Source organism: Homalodisca vitripennis, chromosome 8 (genome assembly GCF_021130785.1).
Source record: "Homalodisca vitripennis isolate AUS2020 chromosome 8, UT_GWSS_2.1, whole genome shotgun sequence".
NCBI classification, from domain to species: Eukaryota; Metazoa; Arthropoda; class Insecta; order Hemiptera; family Cicadellidae; genus Homalodisca; species Homalodisca vitripennis.
The window spans coordinates 68,674,492-68,699,984 of NC_060214.1; the positions used below are offsets into that span (position 1 = coordinate 68,674,492).

The 25,493-nt window shown below is 38.2% G+C and overlaps 1 protein-coding gene across 2 annotated transcripts in view; it reads right to left on the reverse strand.

Moving 5' to 3' along the window:
- The window catches only part of LOC124367688 (peroxisomal acyl-coenzyme A oxidase 3-like), a 49,205-nt gene that overhangs the window by 7,758 nt on the left and 15,954 nt on the right, over nt 1-25,493 (reverse strand). Inside the window, exons 5-11 of one of the 2 annotated variants that reach the window (XM_046824711.1) lie at nt 20,906-21,080; nt 17,519-17,634; nt 12,740-12,903; nt 10,720-10,842; nt 7,127-7,253; nt 5,637-6,013; nt 3,687-3,825 (exon numbers count right to left, since the gene is read on the reverse strand). In XM_046824711.1, the coding sequence (XP_046680667.1) occupies nt 3,687-3,825; nt 5,637-6,013; nt 7,127-7,253; nt 10,720-10,842; nt 12,740-12,903; nt 17,519-17,634; nt 20,906-21,080 (1,221 nt within the window). The remainder of the gene's footprint in view (nt 1-3,686; nt 3,826-5,636; nt 6,014-7,126; nt 7,254-10,719; nt 10,843-12,739; nt 12,904-17,518; nt 17,635-20,905; nt 21,081-25,493) is intronic. The other variant, XM_046824712.1, reaches the window with a different exon arrangement.

A 25,493-nucleotide genomic window follows, 5' to 3' on the forward strand; every position in this document is an offset into this window, starting at 1 on the left:
CTACACAGCAAACTTTTTGCTGTTTTATAATAAGGAATGATTATCTGATGGTAACAGCTGGTGAAAAAGAAACATATTTTCAGTTCAAAATTTCTTTTTTAATACAATTAACATCTACAATCGCTTTAAGTCTCACCGGAAGATTAAAAATGATGCTCTAAATGACCTCCATTGTTTCCAAATGCACGCGTTCAGGCGTCTTCTCAATCAAGTTTTAGACCCGTTCAAAAACTCCAGGTGTCTGCTTAATGGTTCCTATTCCATTAGTAATGTTTAATCGGAGTTCTTCAATGGTATCTATTGGGGAAGAGTAAACTAAAGTTTTTAAATGTCCCCAAAGGTAAAAAGTCCAAAGGATTTAAGTCCGGTGATCTTGCTGGCCATGAAACTGGTCCCACCTCGGCCTATCGATTGATTTGTGAAACTCTCATTTAGGTGTCCACGAACAGCAAGAGAGTAGTGCGCAGGTGCCCCGTCATGCATAAATCACATGTTTTGGCGCAAATGCAGAGGTACATCATTAAGGAGGTTAGGTAGCTCATCTCTTTAAAAAGTTCAAGTACACCACGCCATTAAGCCTGGGAAGAAGCACGAAATGCGACTAAATGATCTGCTAAGATTCCAGCCCAAAACATTTTCCTAAAAACTGATGTTGTGGGCGATTAGGTTTGATAGCATGAGGATTTCTGTCTGCCCAAATGTGGTTGCTATGGAAGTTAATGATATTTGTTCTTGTAAAGTGAGCCTCATTGGTAAACAAAATTATATTTAAAAAGTTTGGATCAGCACATTTTAACAGAAGCCATCGACAAAAACAACATGGGGAGTGTAGTCTAATGCAAAAAAGTTTGGACATGCTGGAAGTGGTAAGGGTGTAACTGGTACTCGTGTAGTATTCTCCGAATACTAGATTGGCTGACATTAAAATGTAGTGAACAATTCTCTAGTGCTCTTTTCAGGATAATTAGAAATTTAATTAAGAACCAACTCTTCTAATTCAACAGTCCTATATGATCGGGTGATGCCTGCATTACCATGCCTCCGAAGATTTCAAAGAACCTGCTTCAGATAGGCGCGTTGATGAATAGTGGCAAAAATCTTGTGCTTGGACACTTGCGGTTAGGACAGTTCTCTTGATACAGATGTCCTTGCTGAAGTACTATTGCAGCATCCCAAACCATACAATTAAAAATGCATGTCTGCTAATTCAGAGTTTGAATACACATGAATATTACCATCCATTTTTTAATAAATGAAACACACAACACAAAATCACTAATAAAATGGATGGAAATAACTGGTTAAAATACTTAACACAAGCACATAGTACGGTATCTTTACAGTTTGTTGTTTTGTTCAACAATGAGGTGACATATGTCATCTAAAAATAAATGACCAACTGATTATTTATTATTTAAAGATGTTTAAAACGGTTGTTGTTTTAAATGATTAATTGTTACCATCTGTTACCAATCAGATACTCATTCCATATTATAAAACAGCAAAAAATTGCTGTTGTAGTGTAATACGTGAGGAGTCAATTTCATAACTTTTTTACAACCATTTAGTTAACTTGCTTATTATGGTTGTTTTTCAGAATTAAATTCTCTACAATCTGTATTAGGAAAAACAAACTTGTTTATTGGTCATCTAACAATGTTATTCGACATCAAAACATTTAAGACGGTATTTTTGTTATCAGATTTTTGGCAAATTTTATACTTTTTCACAAAAACTGTTCTCACTAAAACCTCTAGAGTGGTTTTATTTGATTTATCAGGTGATTTCCCTTATATATCCATCTTATTTGAGTTAAAAAGTAAGAACAAAACCTTTCAAAATTACCTTTCAAATTACTAATTTAACCAGGTGAACTGAACACAAAGCAAAATCTTTCGCCAGCCATTACTCAGTAAGGGAGCGTTTCCGGATCTACCTTTATATAACATGTTTTTCTTATTTTTTGCTCTAGAATCACGTCTTAAAATATTTTACCATATTTCTGACTCACCCTGTATATAGATGAGAATTAAAAAATACTTAAACTGAAAAGATATACAACCACTTCAAGCAAAACTCCCTTGTTTCTGTATCCTTGAGGTGACACTTGTGCAGGAAATAAATGTTAAAATCTCTTGAATGACTATCTCATAGAATATGTGTACTATAAGATAAGTGATTTTCTACAGAGTTGTGAGGTTAGTATCACAGAGAAGTACAATATGTATTTATACACGTAATATTTTGTATTGTAATGTTTTATATATCATTATATACAATAAATTTATTTTCATACCTAGCTGAATGATTACTGTAGCAGCTTTGATGAAAATGTAAACATAAATGTAACAATGAACTTAAAATGTATTGTAAACTACCCTCAAATACCACACAATTACAACACAAGCAGTGCAATAAATAAATAACATTTTTAACTAGTACCCAAACTTACCAAGCTACCTTTATCATAAGGACAGTGAACTGGACCAATACCATTGAAGTTCAGGAACAAGGTGTAAGAAATCAATGAGTATTAGATGTTCATATAAACTACAACTGTCCCAAACACTATCAATATTAAATCTCATCTTTCCTGGTAATTTTAATTTTAATTTTCTCAATAGGATGGAATGATTATTTAGTCGGCAGTTGATTTTTCTAAAAAACATCGAGCCATAGTAAACAGTCATTTCTTTATCCTAAAGATATTAATATTCTTGAAATAGTACTCTTATACATGAAATATGAGGGCTATCAGAAAGTACATTACGTTTTGATATAAACAAAAAACAAAGTACAAGAAAAAATTGTATTATATATACATTTGAAGGTGACACTAAAATACTAATTTTCAACACAGTCACCATACAAATTTAAACAATTATCATAGTGGTGAGCTAGTTTTTAAATTCCAGCATTGTAAAATTCTGCCACCTGACACTTCAACCCGGTAGTCACACCCTCCTGCAGTTCCACGTTGTCATCAAAGCGATGTGTCACAAGCCAGGTCTTCATTGTTGCAAACAGGTGGTAGTAAGGTCTGGACTGTAAGGCGGATGTGGAAACACCTTCCACTTAAAAGCATCCTGTACTTCTCAAGTCCGATTTGCTGTGTGTGATCAGTACCCATCTAGCACAAACTTTATAGTAACCTGCGTAACAATTTCGTGTAAAAACTCCATGAAATTTGAGGAAAATTAAGTGAGAGTTCTTTATTGTGAAACAGCAGACTTCTTTAATCTTCTCATCGACTTTAGAGACAATTTCATCAGTCACAATGATTGGCCGTCCACTTCATTCGTCATTGTGCACATTAGTTCTATCATTCTTAAACCTAATGCACCACTGATGCACTCCACCTTCAGCAATCACATCGTTCCCATAAACTTCACAGAATTGGCAATAAATCTCAATTGGTTTATTGTGCGTAGCCAACAAAAACCATACTACTGATTGCACTTTGCAACTCGTGAGATTTTCAATTGCATCACACAATATAAACTGCTATTGTAAAACAAAAACCTCTCAGTAGCGTACTCACTGAACAGAGAAATGCCCTGACATCAAAATTGTAGCCACTGGCGGCTACAGAGCAAAATATAATCTACTTTCTAGATAGCCCTCGTAATATTTAATAAATCTTAATGTATACATTTTCCACATTTAAATGTTTTGCAACTCCTCACCTTGATGCAGGAAGACTTGATGTTTCTCCAGGCTGCTGAGGCCGAATAGTGCACACAGCTGGGTCAGCACACCGTGGCTGTCAGCACACTGCTGCTCAGCTGCCTCGCACTGCTTCCACAGACACTTCAGCATGTAGTGCTGTAAAACACCTCAGTATTACATATAGTTGTAACTCTTGTTAGGTTGTCACAAAATTTAAAAAAAACCTAATTCTCTAAATTTTCCATTACAATCAGAATGTTATGGCCATCGCCATCAGGAGAAGGTTTTAATATTTTGTGTGGTCTGACTGACCACAGTTGTTCTTTCCATCAAAGACAGTACAACTGTTGTTCTCTCCAGAATCTTTACCCATTATATTCTCTATGATTCTTCCCCGTGTTCCTTATTGTTCTATGCCCAAATTCTCGGTCTGCTACCCTATATCTCCCACTCTAACATCGTTCTCAACATCCTATCTTCAAATTGTTAACATGCTCTAACAATTTCATTCCTCCTATTTGGTATTTTACCAATTATCTCCCACTCTGTGTTCTTACTAAAATCCAATCTCCCTCCACCATTTTAACAGTCTCAAATCATTTCAACCAATTCCATTCAATCAAAGATCTTTTATTCTGTATCTTACAATGAAGCAACCCTATGAACACCCTATCCTCTTTCATCTTTTTTGAACACTTTCACTGTTACCAAGGGTAACCAAAAGTTCCTGGAATAGCTCTGCTGTGGGCGGGACTTGTGCAGTACAAACTTCTGCTGATAGGTGTCAATAACCATTTTATTGCTGCCTAGATCATCAACAAGGCTTGTTCTGTTCTTCTGTAGCGACAGTTTTTGCCGTTGTTGTTTTATGACATTTTCTTTTTTTATGGCAAGTTTCATGGCATACAATAGAATTGGACAAAAAACATTACTCGCAAAAATTCCTTACTACTTATCCTAGGATTATGATAGAACCCTTAGAAATAATCAATAAGATAAAACTTCAACAAAGAAGATAGTAACAACTTATCAAAAAGCTGGCAGCATGGAAAAGAAGCAGCATTGATTGATGTTTAGTTACACATCACCCAATCTCAAAATAGTACCATCCTATCAACTCCTGTAGACTCAAATGTGTATTACTGGCAGTATCAGTTTTACTTCTGTTGACTAAAGGCAATTGTTCACAGAAAGGCCAAAATATCTCGAGATAGTATTGCAATAACAATGTTTTGATGGGTTTGGAGCCAGAACTATGGAACTATAGTTCCATTTTATTTTTTATTCACATGTTTGCCATTTATTATTAAACATTAGATTTTTATCCCTTGTGCACTATAAAAATTGTGCATAAATTCTTTTATGTTTCTTATTTATGAATTTAGTAGAATTCTTCTACATGTAAGGTAAGTCTTCATTATTTGTAGTAAGACAACTTTTTTAAATAGAAATAACTGGATATTGCATAATGATTTTATTACATTAGTTTGCATTTTAAATTATAATTTTAAATATATTACAAACTTAACGGCTTAAACTGAATTTGCTAGGTTTTTAAAGTCCAGTTGTACAATATTGATGTTTTTGTTATTTGCTAATAAGGTGTTCACAATCCTTTTAAATGTTTTACAAGTTGCTCAATACAATGTTATTATGTCTAAAAACATAAAACAAAAATATAATTTCCATTTTCAGCAATGAATTTGAAACAAAATGTATATCTTGGAATGCTTAATGGATAATCACTCTGTTCATAGTTAATAATTGTTGATTTTAGTGCTTTTCAATTTTTTATTTTTTTATTACTGTAAATTATTTTATTTGGCACATGACATTGGTACACACCATGAAACCCCATTGTAAAACAACAATAGAGTAAAGTGAACTCCCAGAATAGTACTGCCAAATGAATATTGGGCCAGATAACAGCATGTGTGGTTACGAGCTCCACCCAAGCTTGCACATACCTCAGCGTAGGCCAGAGAGAGACTCCTGCCCCGATAGACTTGAGAGTGGTTCCGTGCCGTGAACCTGTCAGTGCCTCTCTCCACTTGGGACTGGTACAACTGTGACGTCTTCTCCGCCAGCCAACACACCAGCCACTCGTAGGCTTCGAGGAGGACTGGAGGGTGACAAAACTCCCTCTCGCTGGCAGCAGACATGTGGTCCGCTCGGCTGCGGTACAGGAGGTCCACCGAGCCGAGGGGGAATTGGTCTCGCTGTTCCTGCCGCTGCCCCCACAGCCGTACCACCCACTGGCTGGCCTGCTGCTGTAGCACGTTGTTGTCCCCTTCGTACGTGCAGCTGGCATCGTTGTCATTGCGCAACCCCGCAAACCCAGCACCTACACACAAACTAATGTCAACTTCGAAATTAATTCCTTTCGGACAGATGCGGATATACGTATTTTTTAAGGAAAATTTGTTTTCAGTGTTGGCAATACTGCAGGCATTCAGCACAAAAGCTGTTAGCTTTGAGACTTAACATTAAAATTGTAACATTTTAGTTTAACCATTTTCTGTTATTGTAGTGCTTTAAACAATAAAAAGATACGTTACAGCTATCTAAGATAATGTACCAGACTATATGTATTTTTAACTAGTATAGTCATGATGCTTTCTTGTACCTTGTGTGTTACATAACTTATACTCATATCTTTCATTAAAAGGAAAAGTTTTCTATAATGCATGATCTTTTCATTACCATCCACTGAGAAGCTAACAGCAACGTACCATTCACATAAAATGTACAAATAATAACATATGATGCCGATATATCCACTAACATTTATGTTATACAAAGACAGGAGGCGAATATGTCACCATATTTTTTTCTAAAAATGGTAAAAAATTCATTTGTGCAAATTTACTATACAATAAGTGTTACATCAAAATGTTTCCTATTAAAACATTTTTACTATAGTAATTTTGCTAATTTGCCACATTCTGCAAAGGGTTAAGAGTGGTTTCTAACAGAAAAACTTCTCCCTAGAAATAGTTTATTTCAAAATCAAAACTTCAAAGTAAAAAATGAAAAGTCCTAACACTGTTTGTATATTTTAAGTGAATAACCACAACACAAAAATGAAAAACACCACCTGTTTAGTCACAAAACCTTGTCATGTTTTAGATTTAAATGAACCTTAACAGAATCATCAATTACTAATGTATACTCAGACATTTAGACTTGCAATCAAGAGAAAAAATTAGAAATCATTTGAAAAGTCAATTGATACAGTCCTATATTATCATGTAATATTGTTATTGTCATTGTAGTTACTACTGGCTATTAGCTAACACAAACAATCAAATTCTAGTCACATCACTGTACCGGCTCTGACTGTATATGAGAAGATTCATTTCTTAAGTTATTTGCTTAATTTTTTCCAAATAAAAGATACAGTTTCCTAGCCAGAATAAAAATCATACGAAGCTATGAAATACAGAATGTGACTCACACTTGAGATACCCGTGGCCTCCACAAGCCTCTCTACACTGCTGTATGGCTGCCTGGGTGGTCCAGCTGAACACTGCCTTGCATGCCGACAACAGTGCGTGCATCTCTGTCAGGGCATTCATCTCCTCCTGAAGGCAGGTAGGGTACAGTTATAAAACAAAGAGTGTGACTCACACTTGAGATACCCGTGGCCTCCACAAGCCTTTCTGCACTGCTGTATGGCTGCCTGGGTGGTCCAGTTGAACACTGCCTTGCATGCCGACAAGAGGGCGTGCATCTCTGTCAGGGCATCCATCTTCTCCAAAGGCAGGTAGGGTACAGTTATAAAACAAAGAGTGTGACTCACACTTGAGATACCTGTGGCCTCCACAAGCCTCTCTGCAATGCTGTATGGCTGCCTGGGTGGTCCAGCTGAACACCGCCTTGCATGCCGACAAGAGGGCGTGCATCTCTGTCAGGGCATCCATCTTCTCCTAAGGCAGGTAGGGTACAGTTATAAAACAAAGAGTTTGACTCACGAGATACCCGTGGCCTCCACAAGCCTCCCTGCACTGCTGTATGGCTGCCTGGGTGGGCCAGCTGAACACCGCCTTGCATGCCTGAAACTAAGAGTCAGTCTAAACAGTTTTCACCTCATTATAAATTTCAAACCATAGCTTTTCACTTCACAATGAGGTAGCAAATAACGGCGCGAATTTCGCACTTGGCGGGAGATACGATCGACATTTTTCGCGAGAGATGCTACTGTGACAAGAGTTTTCAACACACAAACCTCGGATTGGGCTCGTTTTGAAGGGGAGGATTCAGGCTACGCGGCAGTGTTACCAAAATGTCGAAAAAGTATCTCCTACAGCTGTGAGATTACCAGTACACTTACTTTCTGGACGTGCCTCGTAGATATTGAAAACACTGGGTTTGAATAGAACTATTGCAAACTGGTTTGAAAGATTCTTAATAGGAAGAACCCAAATAGTTGAGCTCAAATACTCAAAGAAAAGAGTAACAAAATTAGTGAGATCAAGACCACTACAAGTTATAATAGATGTTCCGTAAGGCTCTGTGCTGGGTTCCATACTTTTTATTTTATACACAAGCAACCTCCTAGAATATATAATATAATATAATATATCCTAGAATATAATATATAAATAAATACAGTATTGCCACAGTAATAATCTGGTTGTAAATGAAGATAAGACCCAATAACTGGTGTTCGGCAAAAAAAGAGATCAAGTAGGACGTCTTCCATGTATAGAAGCATCTAAACAAGCTAAGTATGAGGGCTATCCAGAAAGTAGATTACATTTTAATATAAACAAAATACAGTGGAGTCCCGCTAATCCGAACACGTGTAATCCGAACGTGTAATCCGAACGGGTCCAGGAGGAATTATTTATAACGATAATGAACAGTTATAGGAACTAATTACATAAAAAATGAAAATGGGTGCATCATTTCGTACATAAACAAAGAAAACTTTAATTAAATAGACATACTGTACAGTATTTTGTTAAGACAAATTGTGTACGGTGCAGTACATAAATAATGAAGTTAAATACAGTATCAAATTGAAACTTATAGGTTAAGTATAAGTTAAATTACTGTATTAAGAAGTGAAATCAAACGAAAATTGAACGTACAGTACTGATATTATTATTGAGCACAATATTAATTGTTAAAAGACATAAATTCAGTTATTGTCTTCTGTCGCATTGAAGAGAGTCTATTGGATGACGCGTAGTTTCGTACAACTATTGAACGCGTGGACCCGTACAATATCCAGTACGTTCACATTGCTTAACAATAGAACTATCACTCTAAATACGGTAAATGTGCTTAGTATTCGCAAACACTTTTATTGGTCAAGAAATACAATGCAACAGTCAGAAAACATGTTTTAATAAACAATGTTGATAATTCTATAACAAAATAGACCCATTCTCAAGTTTAAAACCGTATTTTTCTGTAATTCTGGCTAATCCGAACAATCACATAATCCGAATAGGGCTCGGTCCCAATTAGGTCGGATTAACGGGACTCTACTGTACAAGAAATAATTGTGTTACATACATTTTAAAGTGACAATAAAATACTATTTTCAACATAGTCATCATACAAATTTAGGCACTTGTCATAGCGGAGACATGTGTGTATAAAAAATGTTTATCTCTCATGCAAAAGAATAGACCGGACTTCTAGACCAATGCAAGGAGGATATATAACTAGTACTGGAAATGCTAAAAGGGCATGGCCCTCTTTGGAAACATTTGATAAGGATGGATTTAAGCCAGACCAATAAATGAAAACACTGTGAAGAAGTAGAATCAGCGAAGCAAATATTGCTGAACTGTCCTGATATTTGTAAAACCACTAACGGTGCCTACTTCTTGCTTCACCTTGTACAGACGCTTAATCTTTCAGCTGTCTACTACTGCTAATACTGCTGTTATCCTGCATACAGTAACAGTATCTCGAGGGGGGATGCTGATAGAATCCAGAAATTACAAAAAACTGTCATTCGGTAGTTGTACGACCCTGGAAGATACAACCATGAGAGCTTTTTTCAGCAGCGAATCTCCTTCCTTTGCAGGATACAGACATGTTTGACTTTACATAAAATGCTTAGAACCAGAGACCTTCCTAATCTCAGCAAGATACTCCGTTATCAGAAAGAGATCACCCTGCGCAACACATTTCACATTCCCAGAGTGACCTTGAAAGTTGGTTGAAGAAGTTTTTTCTTTCTTCAGCCCAAAAGTGTACAATAACCCTCCCAAATAACTGAATGATGACTGATTAAGTAGTGTTTTTTAATCTAGAATGTAATTAGGATAAGTTGGTGTTAGTATGATGAGAGATCTGTAACACAGTTTGTAACTGAGATATGCTTGAAATAAAAAGGCATTTTCATTCATTCATTCATTCATTCAGACTACAAGAACCCACAAATCTATTATAGGCTTTTGTAGAAGCCTCATATTTAAGGGCTAAATATATGTAAAGAAGATCCAAAGATTCTTTTATAGGGTTTTAGATTCACCCCTCCGATGAAGAAAAATTAGTGAATTAAAATTATCAGCAGATTGCATAATCTATCTACCTATTCCATGTATGGTATAAAGCACTCTGGAGAATTGGAAGGGGTTAGTGTTACAAGCACAATATCCATCCTTACATTTCTTCCCATTCATATGGATCTCTCATATTCCTCTTTGTTTCAATTATGTTGTTGGCATGTAAGAAAAAAATATCAGATAACAATACCAATGAAAACAAAAGAAAATGCTATACTTACACGTAGAGCTAGCTCTCTACATGCATAGTATTATACTGTTGCATTCACATCTTTTGGTTCATGATCAGAAAACTGATGCTGGTTAACTGTAATGTTTGATAAGAATATTAGAACATTCCCCTTCATTCACTGAATGAATATTATTGAGGTCAATCCTTTAATATTCATACACACTCTATACAATTCTTATTTTATGTGCCAACTTAACACAAAATATTCCTCCGATCCAAGAGCCATCAGATCTTTTCTTTGTTGGTGTAAAGTCTTCTACTTGAGATGACACAAGATGGATAACTCACCTGACTGATCAGCTGTGTAGGATCGTGCAACTTGCGGGTCAAGTAGAAGTGTCTCACTTGGAGCTCTCTAGCCGCTGCCTTCATCGCAAACAGAGACGCCAGGTAAGGGAACAGCCTCCATTGCTGTAGAATAAGTTTCATAATTTCAAAAAGTGTTGATGGACTTGTGTTGTGAAAGATTATAAACATAGATTATTACTATCGATTATGTTAAATTATTAACATAGTTTATACTACAGACGAAAATCAAAACAGATTCCATAAAGATATCAGTCATAAGTGCTGTGTCTCAGTTTACCGAATCTGTTATTGAGGCTAATGACAATAAAGAAAATGCAGTAGGAATATTGTTAGATTTAACACGTGTTTTTGATATGTTTAACTCTTAGGAAAACTGTCTAATTTGGGAATACAAAAGAAAACAATAAATTGGTTTAAGTCCTACCTATCAAACAGACAACAGTTTGTTCAAATGGCATACTGTTAATAATAAACTGTTAAACATATCTCTCCTTTATATACTGTGGAGTGGGGTTCCTCAGGGAACCATTCTGGGGCCGCTATTTTTTATTTGATATGTAATAGGTTTATCACAAGTAGTTCAAAATCAAGGCAACAGTCTTAGTTTATATGCTAACAATGTTAACCTATTGATACATGATTCTTTAATGAACAAACTTGAGATGAAGGCATCGTTAAATTTAAACAACATATGTAAGTTTTTGTGTAAACATCCTGACAAAACTAATTTCATTCTTTTTAAACTAAACAAAACAGTAATACAAATCATCCAAATATTTGTATTCACCATTCTGCAATAACTCAAAGCGGTCACCAAACATTTTTGGGTTTTATTATCGAGGAAAATCTTAGTTGGGACAAACATGTTGACCATGTCATAGAAAAAATTACCTAAGGAACTACAGATTATCAAAATTTGTTTCAAGAGAACATTATGTGCAATAAATTTTCCCTTCATACATTCTGCTATCTCTTTTGGAATTAGCATATAAGGGGCAACATCAAGAGAAAATTTGGGCAAAACATTAATTCTGTGAAAACAAGCTTTAATGAATTTAGATTATTCTGTATCTGTCAGGTGCTATTTTAAGGAACACAGAATAATGACTATTTATACTCTTTATATATGTGAAACAATTTTGGCAGTCAACCATTCATACAAGAATTTAACACTTGGGAAACTTCCACAATTATCATACTCGAAACAGGGGGAATATTGCAATTGCTCATCACAATTTGTAATTTTTTTTAAGAAGAACCCTACCTACCAAGAAAGCAGATTTTAAAATTAATTGCAAAAAAAAACGCAAAGCTAAATGACACTGATTTTTTCCCATTAATTACAAATAAGAGAACCATTTCATGCAAACAAGAATTAAAAACACATTATTAATATTTTTTAAGACAGTTGAAGTTAAGTAGAGCTCAGCTTTGCATCAACACAAACAGGAGTAATTTTTAATTTTTTCTGTAATAATTTTGTTTACATTCTTGTTCACATTATGTGGCTCTTTTATGTGTTATTACAAAGGAAATAAAGTTTTGTTTCAGCAGCTTTAGTTTTTCTGACCAAATCTCAAAGGGAACACTACGTGTTGCTTACAAGGAGGCATTTCACAAATTCTCAATTTTCTAGGAAACTGAACATTTGCAATCCCATATGTGGTGGACAAAAATGTTTGTATTCACATCCTCTATGAACCCTGAAAAAAATGCGCACATTTATCGGAATCACCCTGTATATATAACAATGCTGTGCTAACGTTTTTAGTAAAGTATAAGAAGTAAAAGCGAGAGCCTCCAGCTTACAATCATACAGGTGGTAATTTTGTTTGACTTAATTTAGAATAATGGCTAAAAAAGTTGCATAATGAACTCAAAAGAGGTTAATTTGCATACAGATGGCTGAAAAATGGACAAAATGTAAAAGGTAACTTCTGTTACGTTTTAAATGAAATGTGAAACATCAGAAAATGCTGCTGACTCAAAAAACTTGTACCTGAAGAGGATACTCTATGATGGACAGCTCACAGTCATCTGATGGCCCGAACTGTTGCCTCACAGCGGAGTAGCGGACTGCAATGGTCACAGCGTTGGACAGCAAGGCAACACACATGTTGAGTGTTGCCATCCGACCCCCTATCAGGGTACCCAGTGAAAACACTGCAGAGCAGGGCACATGCAATGGTTAATTTTGCAATATTGTAGGAGCTACATTCAAAATTCAATTTGTCAAATGTACCCAGAAATAACCAAACCTACATGACATTACAATTTATGAAACTTAGACTAAAATGTTACAAATATTCCAAGAGCGTCATCTTCTTCCATTGGGTTCCATACGATCTCCTCTGGACACAGTGGTATCAGATATCAATATTTTACCATTATTAAGAGCTAGCTGTACTAGTGGCCTTCTTGATCTTAGCTTCATGACAACAATGTTAATACGAGTGCAAATTCGTAATTTGACAAAAATCCAAAACCCCGATGAATGCGGATCATGTAATTTTATGGAATTGATGTTTTTAATTTCAGTAATTGCTAATTTTACTGACTACTTATCCCGTGTTGTTCATGTATGAGACACGCCACTTCAAACCTTGCCGTATGGGCATTTACCACACTTACCTTCTCACCTTGCGGCGTTGCCATATCAGCTGATTCACGGTATGAGGTGACGCAACGACATCTCACTTCGTTCCAGTTATTTACATCCATTTCGTTCTTCGGTGTTCGATTATTCTGCCTGTTTTTATTTTAACCCTTTCAGTGCCAACGTCCGACTACACGGACGTACATAAAATGTGCAAGAAGAGCCAGCGTCCGACTACAAGGACGCATGTATAGTTGTGCAAGAAGAGCCAGCGTCCGACTACAAGGATGTGTTTTAAAATATTCGTAAAAAATACAAAAAATATCTAAACAATCCTAATTTTGTTATAATTGTATTTATAAAGATATAAACTAATAAAAAACATTCAGTTGAATGTATTTCCATTACATTAGTGTTATAAATAAAACAAAATAAAAGTGGCTGTGGACGTCACTAGTCTGAGTCAGCTGTCGTCTGTTGTTTACTAACCAACTACGCAGTTTTGCCGATTGCGCCGAGCTAACTTGTTGTTTCGTTTATTGTTGTAAAATGTTTACAAAATGAAGCGTAGTGCATCACCTCTTAGTGAAAACACTGTACGGAGAGTGTTAGAAGACGATAGTGATGTTGTTGTGAGTGATAGTGAAAAAAGGGGACTCCACCCATATTGTTTACTATTTCATAAGTGTTAATTTTTTTCTCATTCAAATAAAAAAAAACTTTTAAGTAGGCTATAAGTGTTTATTAATTGTGTAATTTTAAACTTGAAATAGGCTATTTTTTTCTCAATATTTGCCTAATACATAATTTTATAAAGTGAAAAACAGTGTTTAGCAAGATGTGCGAAAAATCCAAATACGCTTTATTTTTGAAAAACAATGATAAAACCTTTATTTTTGAAGATAGATGTAAAGTTTTTTGTGTATGTGTTCAAAAGTATGTGGAGGTTCAAATACATACTCAATTTATGGAACAAGGATTTTTTTACTGGCCTTATATTTACACCAAACTGAAAAATTCATCATAAAATTTTATGTAAGTAAAATTTTTTTTTGGTTTTATATTTTTAATGCATGTTGTAGTAAATTTATTTTTCAGTATTAATTTAAAGCACATTGTTTAGAGCAAAAAAAAAAAAAAACAAAAAGTAACAATTTTCATCAATAAATAACAAAACTGTGACAGTTTTTGCAAACTGCTGAAAAATTGGCAATTATAGCCTGGCTCTTCTTGCATGAGCATATGGCACTATGCCTGGCATTTCTAGCACGCGCACTAGGGAGAATGTCTGGCACTGAAAGGGTTAATATTATCTTTTACTCAAGTTCTATGATATAGTGTAAACACGTGTTAATTTACATTGTGAAGGTAAAAGATTTGGGAAAACGAGAAGTGAAGATGAGTAGTAACGATCGACAGTTCTCTACTAGAACACACCGGCTATGATACATGAGTTTACTTATAAAGCAACAGCTGGTGACTTGCATTGTCTATTTATTTTGGTAGAAGGGTGTGTCAAGTATAAACGGGACTGGTTATCCAAAATTTCCGAAGGAGTCATTGAACTGAAGTCGGTTGATAGCTTGTACTCTTAGGGAGGAGGGATCCCGCCACAACTCTATCGGATTCCTTCACTATAAAAAGAAATCATGCGTGAACAGGAAGTGCATGTTTCTGTAGAGCAGCAGATTATAATAAATTTTTGGCCAAGGAAGGAGTGAGCCCAACCAAAACTTTGTGCCAATTACAGGAACGGTTCAGGTACAATATCCTGTGAAAAACCTGTGTGTTTGCTAGACAAAAACGATTTTCTAAAGGGCGTGAAGAAGTTGAGAACGAGAGCCACGATCATCGTTTAAGGACAAGTGTAACCGAGGTCAACATTGAAGCAGTTCAAAATCTCACTGAGGAATATGGGCGCATAAATCTCTTTGAAATCACAATGGACAATATTATTGTGAACTACTGGATGCCCAAAATGATCATTTTGTATCCCTAAATACTAACCTACACTTGTTGTGGGAATTTTACAATATATATATATATATATATATATATATATATATATATATATATATATATATATATATATATATGATTTATATGAACGTTATTTTTTACAGTAGAAAAATATTTAAGAATTAATTTGTAAGTTTTATCATATCATATTTCTCATACCTTTATTTCTTATTTTCACCTGTATATATGGAAATAAAAACGGCTTATTAAATATTTAGTATAAATTTGTTATGTCATGTAAAAAAAAATGTTTTAGTATTTTAAGCACAAAAACAAGAAATAAACAACCTATCAGAATTCAGTTTATTTCTTTTGAAATTTTAAGTTGAAAAATATAGTTTTAATAAAAAATAAAAACAATGGTAATTATATATTTACGCACACAGTTCAAAAAGTTTGCTAGTTAAATGTAATTAACAATTTATTTTGCACAAACCCTACACTGGATTTGTATCATGATTGAAACGTCATAATATATTTCTAATACTAAAACTACAGTTTAATATACAGGGTGTTCATTTGAAAACTTCTAACTCGTATTAAAAGACTTATAGCCCAAGTATCAAAATTCTGTAAATTCGATTGTATAGTACTAATTGGGGGAAGAGAAAAATTATTTTCAAAATAGGGGTGCTCACCCCCATACCCCCCCATACTTAAAGTCAACATTTTGAAATTACATCTATACCTTGTGACACCTAAAATTGAAGCTCATAAAAATGCTGTATTTTGGTAAAAGAAAAATTAAAATCGGCCAAGACGTTTGGTATCAGCAGCCAATAATGTAATTTCTTACACAACAATTATTAGTCTACAAACTACTGTACTACTGCTAATAAGAACAAAATTGTACAAACGGCTTGGCCGATTTCAATTTTTCTTTTACCAAAATTCAGAATTTTTTATGAGCTTCAATTTAAGGTGTCACAAGGTATAAGATGCCATTTCAAAATTTTGACTTTAAGTACAGGGGCATGTACAAATAATTTCTTTGTTCCCCCAATTAGTACTATACACTCCCGTTTACAGAATTTTTATACTTAGACTATAAGTCTTTTAATACATGTTTGAAGTTTTCAAATGAACACCCTGTAGATTTATACAATTTACAAGAGTTTATTTTGGATTTTGGTTAATTTTTGACACTTGTAACATGGGAAGCAAAGTAGGTGAAACTCTTTTTATAATTAATTACAAAACAAAGTTCTAAACCCTTTTGTGTTCTTATGATAAAAGCACTAATTCACTCAGAAAATCAACAATACAGCTAAGTGTCTGGAACAAGAGAGAAGTGGAGAAGGAACGATTTTATTCAATTTATATTTGTAAATTATAATTATTAAAATCAAACTTAAGTTCAACTTATTTACAGAGATGCATCATTTATTTTTTAAATGCATCAGGTTTAATAAAATTGTTTAATTTGTGTAAATTTTCGTAGCCTTCGAGCCCTGAGCCATTTTGCATTGAATAGGCACACAGCTTGGTTTTTGTTGAAAGTGACAGGAATTTGTGGTGGACATTAGAATTGGTCCACTAAAAATGGTGGACCATTTCGACCTTCACCACAACTGATGGTCAATTTCTTAAGCTGAAAAAATCCTCTATCAATTTTAAGAACAATGTTTTATGCTTATACAAAGCAAATTGGCTCTTTGCTACTGGACTATAAGTCATGATTATATAAACTACTGTTCAGCCCTAAGTTTATTTAATACAAATAACCGAGCCCCTCAAATGCTCTCAACAGCAGCTCTGGGGGAGACTCATCTAGTTGAAAGAAACCTTTAAGTAACCTAATTAATTTTATTTATATTAATGTAAGCTCTTCCAATGCTAAGTATCCAAATATTTGCTGAAACAGAAGATCTTTCAAAAGACTTACACCTGTTACATGATGAAGCAAAAGTCATTGGTAAGAAGAGAGATCCAATATCGGCACCTCCATCACCCCAGGAGCAGAACACTTAGCTTCCATTACCCACGAGTCTAAAATTTGCACCATCCATCATATTTTTTCCAATTAACCATCTGCTACCTTCACATGAGGCCATGTCAATATTCACCATACAAAAGCAATACTACCACAAGTGTCATTTCATTTTTAAGGCCCTGAATCCCACCAAACCCGCAGCCAAAAGTAAAGAGAGTAAAACAACAAACCAAATCTCTTATTTGGATCTTTTATCATCGAATGGTACTGGCCATCTTCAGAGACCTCACCAAATTTGCTGAGAAGGTTTTCTCTTGGTATTCGGTACTGGTTGAACATACAGAACCTGTTGGATAAAACTGATTCATTAGAGTGTATTAAGGTCAGTCCAAACTAAATCAAATCAGAAAGTACATGAAAACTAAACAGTGCACAAATTGAATAATACTTTGCAAAAAACCCCTTTAATAAGCAATTTTTAGTGCTTTCCTATAACATTATTTCTTCAAAAATCCACCTTGACACTGGCACAATTGCAATACAAGGTGTACATGAATCCGCGTGACAAACCTCTAGAACGTATTGTAGAGACCAAAGTGTGCTTTAACTACGGTATAAAATTTTTCCAAAATGAACTGTTTCATAGTATTATCAGTCATTATTTGATTCTTTTGTGCATAATTACAGATTTTTGTGTAGTCTTTACACCACGGTTGCCAATGGCGCAGTGTAACACGTGCAACAGTTATCGAAAGATAACTGAGTCAAGCAACCTTGAGCTGTTTAGATGTGTGACTAGCAATCCTATCGTTGCAAGCAGCCCGCCTGCCCAGCTATTGGCAGTGGTTCAGAAGTCACCTTTAAGTCGTTGGTCCACAGGTTGTGTCAGAAAGGGCTTCTTAGCCTTTACTTCGCCTAGTGAAATAAAATATTCTTTATCTTACCTTTTTTTCATGGTTGCACAGGTTTGGTACACAACCATACCTTTGTACTCTACTTGGATGTGATTGGCACCTGGAAAAGTTAGAAGTAAATCGTGTATAACCATTACACTCAATTTTCTCAACGATTATAATAAAAATTAAGTAGAAAATTAAATTTTCACTATTTTTTCCGTGGACAATCAACTTGTGTTATAAAGCAAGATCAAATATTCCATATTTCAAGGGAAATTTCTCGTAAAGAAATCTTTCTGATGATTTGTGTAGCCTAAAGCAAATTCTGCACTACCAACAATTTTCTAAACTTAATTTTTGTACGAATGGTCCATATAGCATGGCTGCTATTAAAAATCATGATTTTTTTTGTTCAATCTTGAAGGTTTCCAATCCCAAAATGGTTCACTTGAAGGGTTAGTGCGCACCTCAAAGTATACTTCCATCACGCTTTTGGAAATCTATGTATCAAAAACACCAATTTACAAGATACGAGGGCTGTTTTTTTTTCAACTTCCGATCGTGCCACTAGATGGCTGGGCGAGCGGTATCGGCAGTCGACTGCGCACCTCTCCCACTACAACCTCACTCATTTTCGGACAAACTACGATATTTCCAATTTATCTAGCGACACATAAACATGTCTACCATGATAAAATCTCCCGCTAAGTGTGAGTTGAGAAGTGTCATTCGTTTCTTGCAAGCTGAAGGGTTATCTGCAGCAGAAATTCACCGTAGAATGGAACGAGTATACGGTGAAAGCTTTATGAGTGACAGTGCAGTGCGTGATTGGTGTAGGAAATTTAAAGATGGACGAGTTGACATTCATGATGAAGGGGGCCAAGGACGAAAGTCGGTCGCAAACAAAGCCTCGTTGATCGAGTTGACCAAAGTGTAACAAGCAATCGAAGGTTTACGATTACGGAGCTATCCAATCAGTTTCCTGAGATTTCAAGGTCAGCCCTATACTCTATCGTAACTGACAAGTTAGGCTACAAAAAACTTTGTGCGCGATGGGTGCCGAAGATGTTGTCTGATGACCACAAAGCTCGGCAAATGGTGTCGGCAATGTCTTTTCTAAACCGTTATGAAGCTGATGGCGAAGATTTTTTGATCAAAATCGTGACAGGAGATGAGACATGGGATTCTGTACGACACTCCAGAAACGAAACAGCAGTCCCAACAATGGATGCATTCAAACTCTTCAAACAAACCCAAAAAATTCAAAAAAAACTTTCAACAACAAAAAGATTATGGCCACCGTGTTTTGGGATCAAAAAGGTGTATTGCTTGTTGAGTTTTTAGAGCCAGGTACCACAATCAATGCAGAAGGATGCTGCGGTACATTACAACGTTTGCGGAGAGCTATCCAGAACAAAAGGAGAGGAATGCTCACATCGGGAGTAGTGCTCATTCATGACAACGCCCGTCCTCACAGTGCTGCTTTGACAAAGCGTCTTCTTGATGGTTTTTAAATGGGATGTTTTTGACCATCCGACGTATAGTCCTGACTTAGCGCCGAGTGACTTTTCCCGGAACTGAAGAAGATGCTAGGAGGGCAGAGCTTCCGAACAGACGACGCGCTGCGAGACGCCGTGAAAACCCATCTCAAATCACTGGCGGCAAACTTCTATAAAGAAGGTATTAAGAAGCTTGTACCCAGGTATGAAAAATACCTCAATTTAAATGGCGATTATGTTGAAAAGTAACTAATAATGTACCTAACTTTTGATAATAAATTTATTTAATTACTCTCCCTAGTTTTATTTTTATACCAAATCGGAAGTTGAAAAAAAAAACAGCCCTCGTACATCCTGTATTCATCCTGGTATTTTTACACTTGTTCTATGATATTTGTAAATAACTTACAAAGGGTTCTTTTTTAACATAATTTCATTGTACTATTCTGACCATAACTGATCCTAAATTTAATCAAACAATTGTTTTTAAATATTTAATTTCAATAATTCCATATTTTACTAATTGGGATGAAATGCTGCACTAATCCTTTCAGAACAAAACAGAATTATATTGTTACTGGAGGTACAATATATTTAAAACACCATCAAGTAGAATTAACAGCAGCAACATCCACACCCAAAAAGTCACTATGGAGGCAGATAAATTTCACCACCGACTGATGAAACAAAATTGTCTACAGCTTAAACAACAGTCTTGAAATTCTGCACAATGGCTTTTCCTGACTTAGCTCATATTAGAGAGATTCCCAAGATCTGTCTGATGTTTTAAGACAACAAAAAGCTCTTCTCTTGAATCGTGACAGAAGCTGCTTTCCACCTAGCAATTGTCCATACACTTTCCTTCTTTCTCCACCAAGTAAAACTAATTTATCAGCTTGTACTTCAAATACCGTTAATCACAACCAACCATTGCTGTTATGATTCTATGGTCTTTAAAATTGTACAGTGAAGCTATATATGTGTTGAAAAGAAAGGCAACAGAAATTTTTTAACTTCTGAACTGGCTGTTGGGGAGGAAAACTCATATGACTTTCAACCAAATAGTTGGACAAAACAAAAGATTCGGGGCAGGTTTCTTCATTATACTATTTATAATGACCATCTGGTAGACAGCTTGCAAACTTAATTTTATCACCTCAATTCCCCAAATGTGTAGCTTCCAAGTAAATGGACCACAGCCTCATACCACAAGTGCACTGACCCATTGTCCATGCCGTTGAGCCCTATCTTCTCCCCCATGTCTCCCACCAAGACTCCGGGGTACGCCAGGTAGGTGTTGGGGTCTCGTATTGGGGCCACAAAGGCGTGGAGCCCCTGCCGCTTTCCATCTGGAGTCACCAGCTGAGCGAACACCGTGGCGTGGGTTGCTCCTTGACCTGTACAGACTTTCGTGATTATGCACTGTATGAGGACAACTTTCAAATACGTGTAGAACGAGCTTTTAGCCAACCGAATATCCTCACACATCAAGGATCAGCCAGTTGTTGGTAACTACTCAGGCACATGATGTTCTTGGAAACCAGTGATGGGTAGATCTATGAAAAATCAGTTTCTGATTAGAATTTAAGGGTGAGATCTAGATAATTGGTAACAGGATTGTTTCAATCATTTGCTTTCGTAAGTGAAATAATTGCAATTACCTTCACCAACATTCCATCATCACAATCAAACTTTAAACCAAGAATTGATCTCAACACAATCAGTCAAGTGTATCTCACTAATATATTATAAAAGCTGTGAGACCATGATACAGAATTTAATGACATTTTGAATAAGGTTTGTCTTACTTATAACATGTTCAAAAGGAAGTTTTAAAAATTTCTCAATCCAATGGGGATATCCATGAACACAGAAAAAAAAAAAAAAAATGGCCATAAAGTACTTCCTAAATATTGAATAAATTTGACATCCGAATTTTTAAAAGCAATAAAACACTATAAAATGTCCAAGTTGAGCCTAAAAAAGTATTATATCTGCTTAGTTGGAAACAGATTTCATTAGAATTTTTTTTTTTTTTTTTTTTTTTTACGTAGGGGGAATGAATTTGCGCACGGAGTGTGGGACTCCCTTGCGGACTACCCACTAAACCCCCTACGGGCCACGGAGAGCCCGGCCGGAACCCTTTCGGATGACATCTTGCCTGGTCCGTGTGTCTTATGTCTCAACCAGGACAAAAACTACTTGTTTCGGAAGCTAGGGGTCAGCCAGGCATCCGTCTTCACGCTTCTGATGAAGGATCGCATGTACGTGAGTGGTGACTGCATTCCAGGCGTCCTCATTCTGCAGCATCATCTCCACAATGGTCTCTGCCGTAACATCACCAACTGTGGTGGCGAGCGTTTGCCTGGCCTCGGTGAAGCGCCCGCAAGCGAAGAAGGTGTGATGAACATCATCATCTTCCTCCGGGCAGTAAGCACACCGAGGCGACCTGACTTTTCCCATCCTGTAGAGGTACTTCCTAAAGTAACCGTGCCCCGTCAGGAACTGACACAGGTAGAAATCTATCTCCCCGTGGCCACGATCTATCCAGGATTGAAGCTCTCGAATGAGGCGGAAGGTCCAGCGGCCGTCCAATCCTTCCGTCCACCTCCGCTGCCAAACCTGCAGAGTCTCCGCCCTGGCAGCAGCCAAGGCATCCTTTCTACCCCGCTCGGCAGCCTCCCGGAAGACGGTCTGTCTCTCGATGGCCAGCAGGTCAATAGGAATCACCCAGCCACGACCGCCACGGCTGAACCGGAAACGGTGCGATAGGCGCAGGCGACCCTAAGTGCCGCTCTTCTCTGTACCGATAACAGCTTTTTGACTGTATCGCCTTATCCTCATGACACCCGCCCAAACTCTGAGCCATACAGAAGGGTTGAGGTTTACAGTAGACATGAGGAGGCGTCTCTTACTTGACCTAGGGCTTCCTACGTTAGCCATCAGCCTGCCGAGAGACATAACCACCTTAGAGGCTTTGTCACACACCGCCTGAATGTGCTCCCAATACCGAAGACGGCAGTCGAGTAACACACCCAGGTACTTCGCCGCAGTCCCTTGTCCGAACCTCGACACCCCCCACATTCATAGAGATCAGAGTTGGGATTCTCCGTCGAGTGAGCATAACGATTTCGGTCTTGGAGACCGCCAGCTCAAGTCCATGGCTCGTCATCCAGGCATTGACCCGAATCATTACCTGATTAAGGCGTAACTGTGCCAAGTCCGGCGTCCTCGCCGTGATGACTGCAGCCACGTCATCAGCATAACCCACGAGGTAGACGTCGTGGGGCATCTCGAGGCGAAGCAAACCATCGTATGAAACATTCCATAGGTCTGGGCCGAGAATAGACCCTTGAGCCGCACCGGCAGTGACCTCTTTTGTTCTCCTTCCGTCTTTGGTTTCATACAATAGCCGTCGGTTCTTCAGGTAGTCCTGCACAATGACCAGGAGATAGTCGGGCACCACTGAAGTCCCCGCTGCAACGCCTCTAGCATGTCCTCCCACCGAGCAGAGTTAAACGCGTTTTTTTACGTCAAGTGTAACCAACAGCACAATCGGCCGAGCCTGGTGACAAGCTGTTTCGGCCTGCTGGACGGCACTGATCACCTCTGTAATGGCGTTTCAGAGTTGAGTGTCGCTTTCGAAAGCCATGCTGCCGGGGAGAGAGATCTCCGGCGGCTTCGATGGACGACAGCAACCTGGGTTTCAGCAACCTTTCGTAGAGCTTCCCCGCGGTGTCAAGCATACAAAGTGGCCTGTATGCCGACGGGGAGTTCGGATCACTTTTGCCTTTGCTGATCAGCGCCAACCTAGCAACCTTCCCAGCGCGACGGGAACACACCCGCTACCAAACATGCATTAAACATGTTTCAGCAGCAAGAGCGGATAACTCGCCGCCACAATCTTCAAAACCTCAGCTGGAATGCCATCAGGTCCAGGAGCCTTCTTGTTGCGCATGGTAGACACCGCCGCTACAAGCTCCTGCTCCGTAAAAATGGGAACGTCTGGTACAGGTCTCGCTACTCTCTCCTCCCGCCTTACAGGGTGACTTGGGAAGAGAGCTTCCACGATCGTCGAAATCATTCCAGCAGGCATTTCCGTGCTTTTCCCTATTCCTCCTAGCTTTTTTCGCACAAGTTTGTATCCTCTTCCCCAAGGGTCCGAGTCCACTTCCTGGCAGAGCTCACGCCAGCATCGTGCTTTGCTCAAACGAATTGCTGCCACTCAGAGCTTTCTTAGCAGCCTTGTGCTCTGCCGCGACCTAGTTATAGCTTCAGGCCGGTTTCGAGCCTCGCTGCGCTCTACGTCTGCACATTAGTGCAGTTCTCTGAGCTCGCCAATTTCGTCCGTCCACCAGAAGGCTTGGCGACGGCCCCGGTAAGGTCGTTTCCGAGGCATTGACGAATTGCAAGCGTGTTCTATCAGTTTCATGGAAGAGTCGATATAAGCCTCAACCTCAGCTGTTCAGTGGACTCGGGAAACCCCGGAACACCAGCCTCGATACTACGATCTAGCTGCTCGACAAGTTTTCCCCTGTCCAGCTTAGCCAGATTCCAGCCAAGAGTGTTTCGGGTATTCGCTAGCCGCGGCAGCCGATTATCGATGAGATGGAAAGCGATGAACTCGTGTCACTAGCAGTGTAGACGTCCATCACTCGCCATTCCGCTACTAAAGGAAACAAATCGGCCGATACCATCGTAATGTCTGGTATTGACTCACCGAGAGTGCTTCGGAAGGTCGGCCTTGTCCCTCTATTTCGCGACTTCCAAATCGAGTCTCGAGACCATCTCCAAAATATGTCTTCCCCTCACGTTAGTCACGGGCATACCCCATTCGACCGCACGGGCGTTGAAGTCACCCGCCACTATAACACGCCCAGGGACGCTTCGGAGACTGTCTTCCAGCGCTTCCAAACCTTTCCAGGTACTCTCGCGCGGAGTAATTGGGGGAGAGGTACACACTGTAAATGGTAACGCTGTTCAACTTGACCCAGACATAACCGTCACCAGAACCATGACTCAGTACGCGGACCCCCACGACTGTCTGCGATCCAAACAGCCGCAGTGCCGAGTCCATCGTAAAACCAAGATGAGCTGGTTTTGGTTCGGACGGGTTCACTGACGATCACTATCTGGGCTTTGGTCTCACAGGCCAGCTGTTCAAGGATTGCGTCCGCAGCGTGACATCTCTGCAGATTGGCCTGGATAAATCGGATCATTTTCGTGGCCTAGCACGGGCTTTCCTGTCGTCCAGGGCTTTCTTGAAAACCCCGCAGGCACCTGATCCTGGAACATGATCTGTCTTTGATCCAGGGTTTCCGGTACATAAGACGCAAGAAGGAGCCCCCGTGCAAACCGCCGCCTTGTGTTCGGCGCTGCCGCATTTCCAGCAGTTACTGCTCCTATCCGGTCCGGAACAGTTCCTCCTAGTGTGACCGTAGCCGAGACAGCGGAAGCATCTGTCCACCTCCACACGGCCCCGAATCCGGCAGACGACCTACCCGACCTTGATCTTCCCCTTTTGGAGTACTGTCAAGGAGTCACTCTCGAGCAGCTCAACCACGGCCTTCCTCTGTTCTTGCCGGTTAGGCTTGAAGAGGGTAACCCTAATTTCGCCACCAAGGACTGGAAACTCCCTGCTTAGGGCGTCCGAGATGTCGGCTTCGGTGGTCAAGGCATCCAGATCTAGGATCTCTAGCCTTGCCTTAGGAACAATGGAGCGAACATCGCCCTGTCGCCCACCGCCTTCTGTATCGCCTCCTGGAGTTTCCTTCTGTCGTCGCATTTTTGCGATTTCCAGTAATACTCCT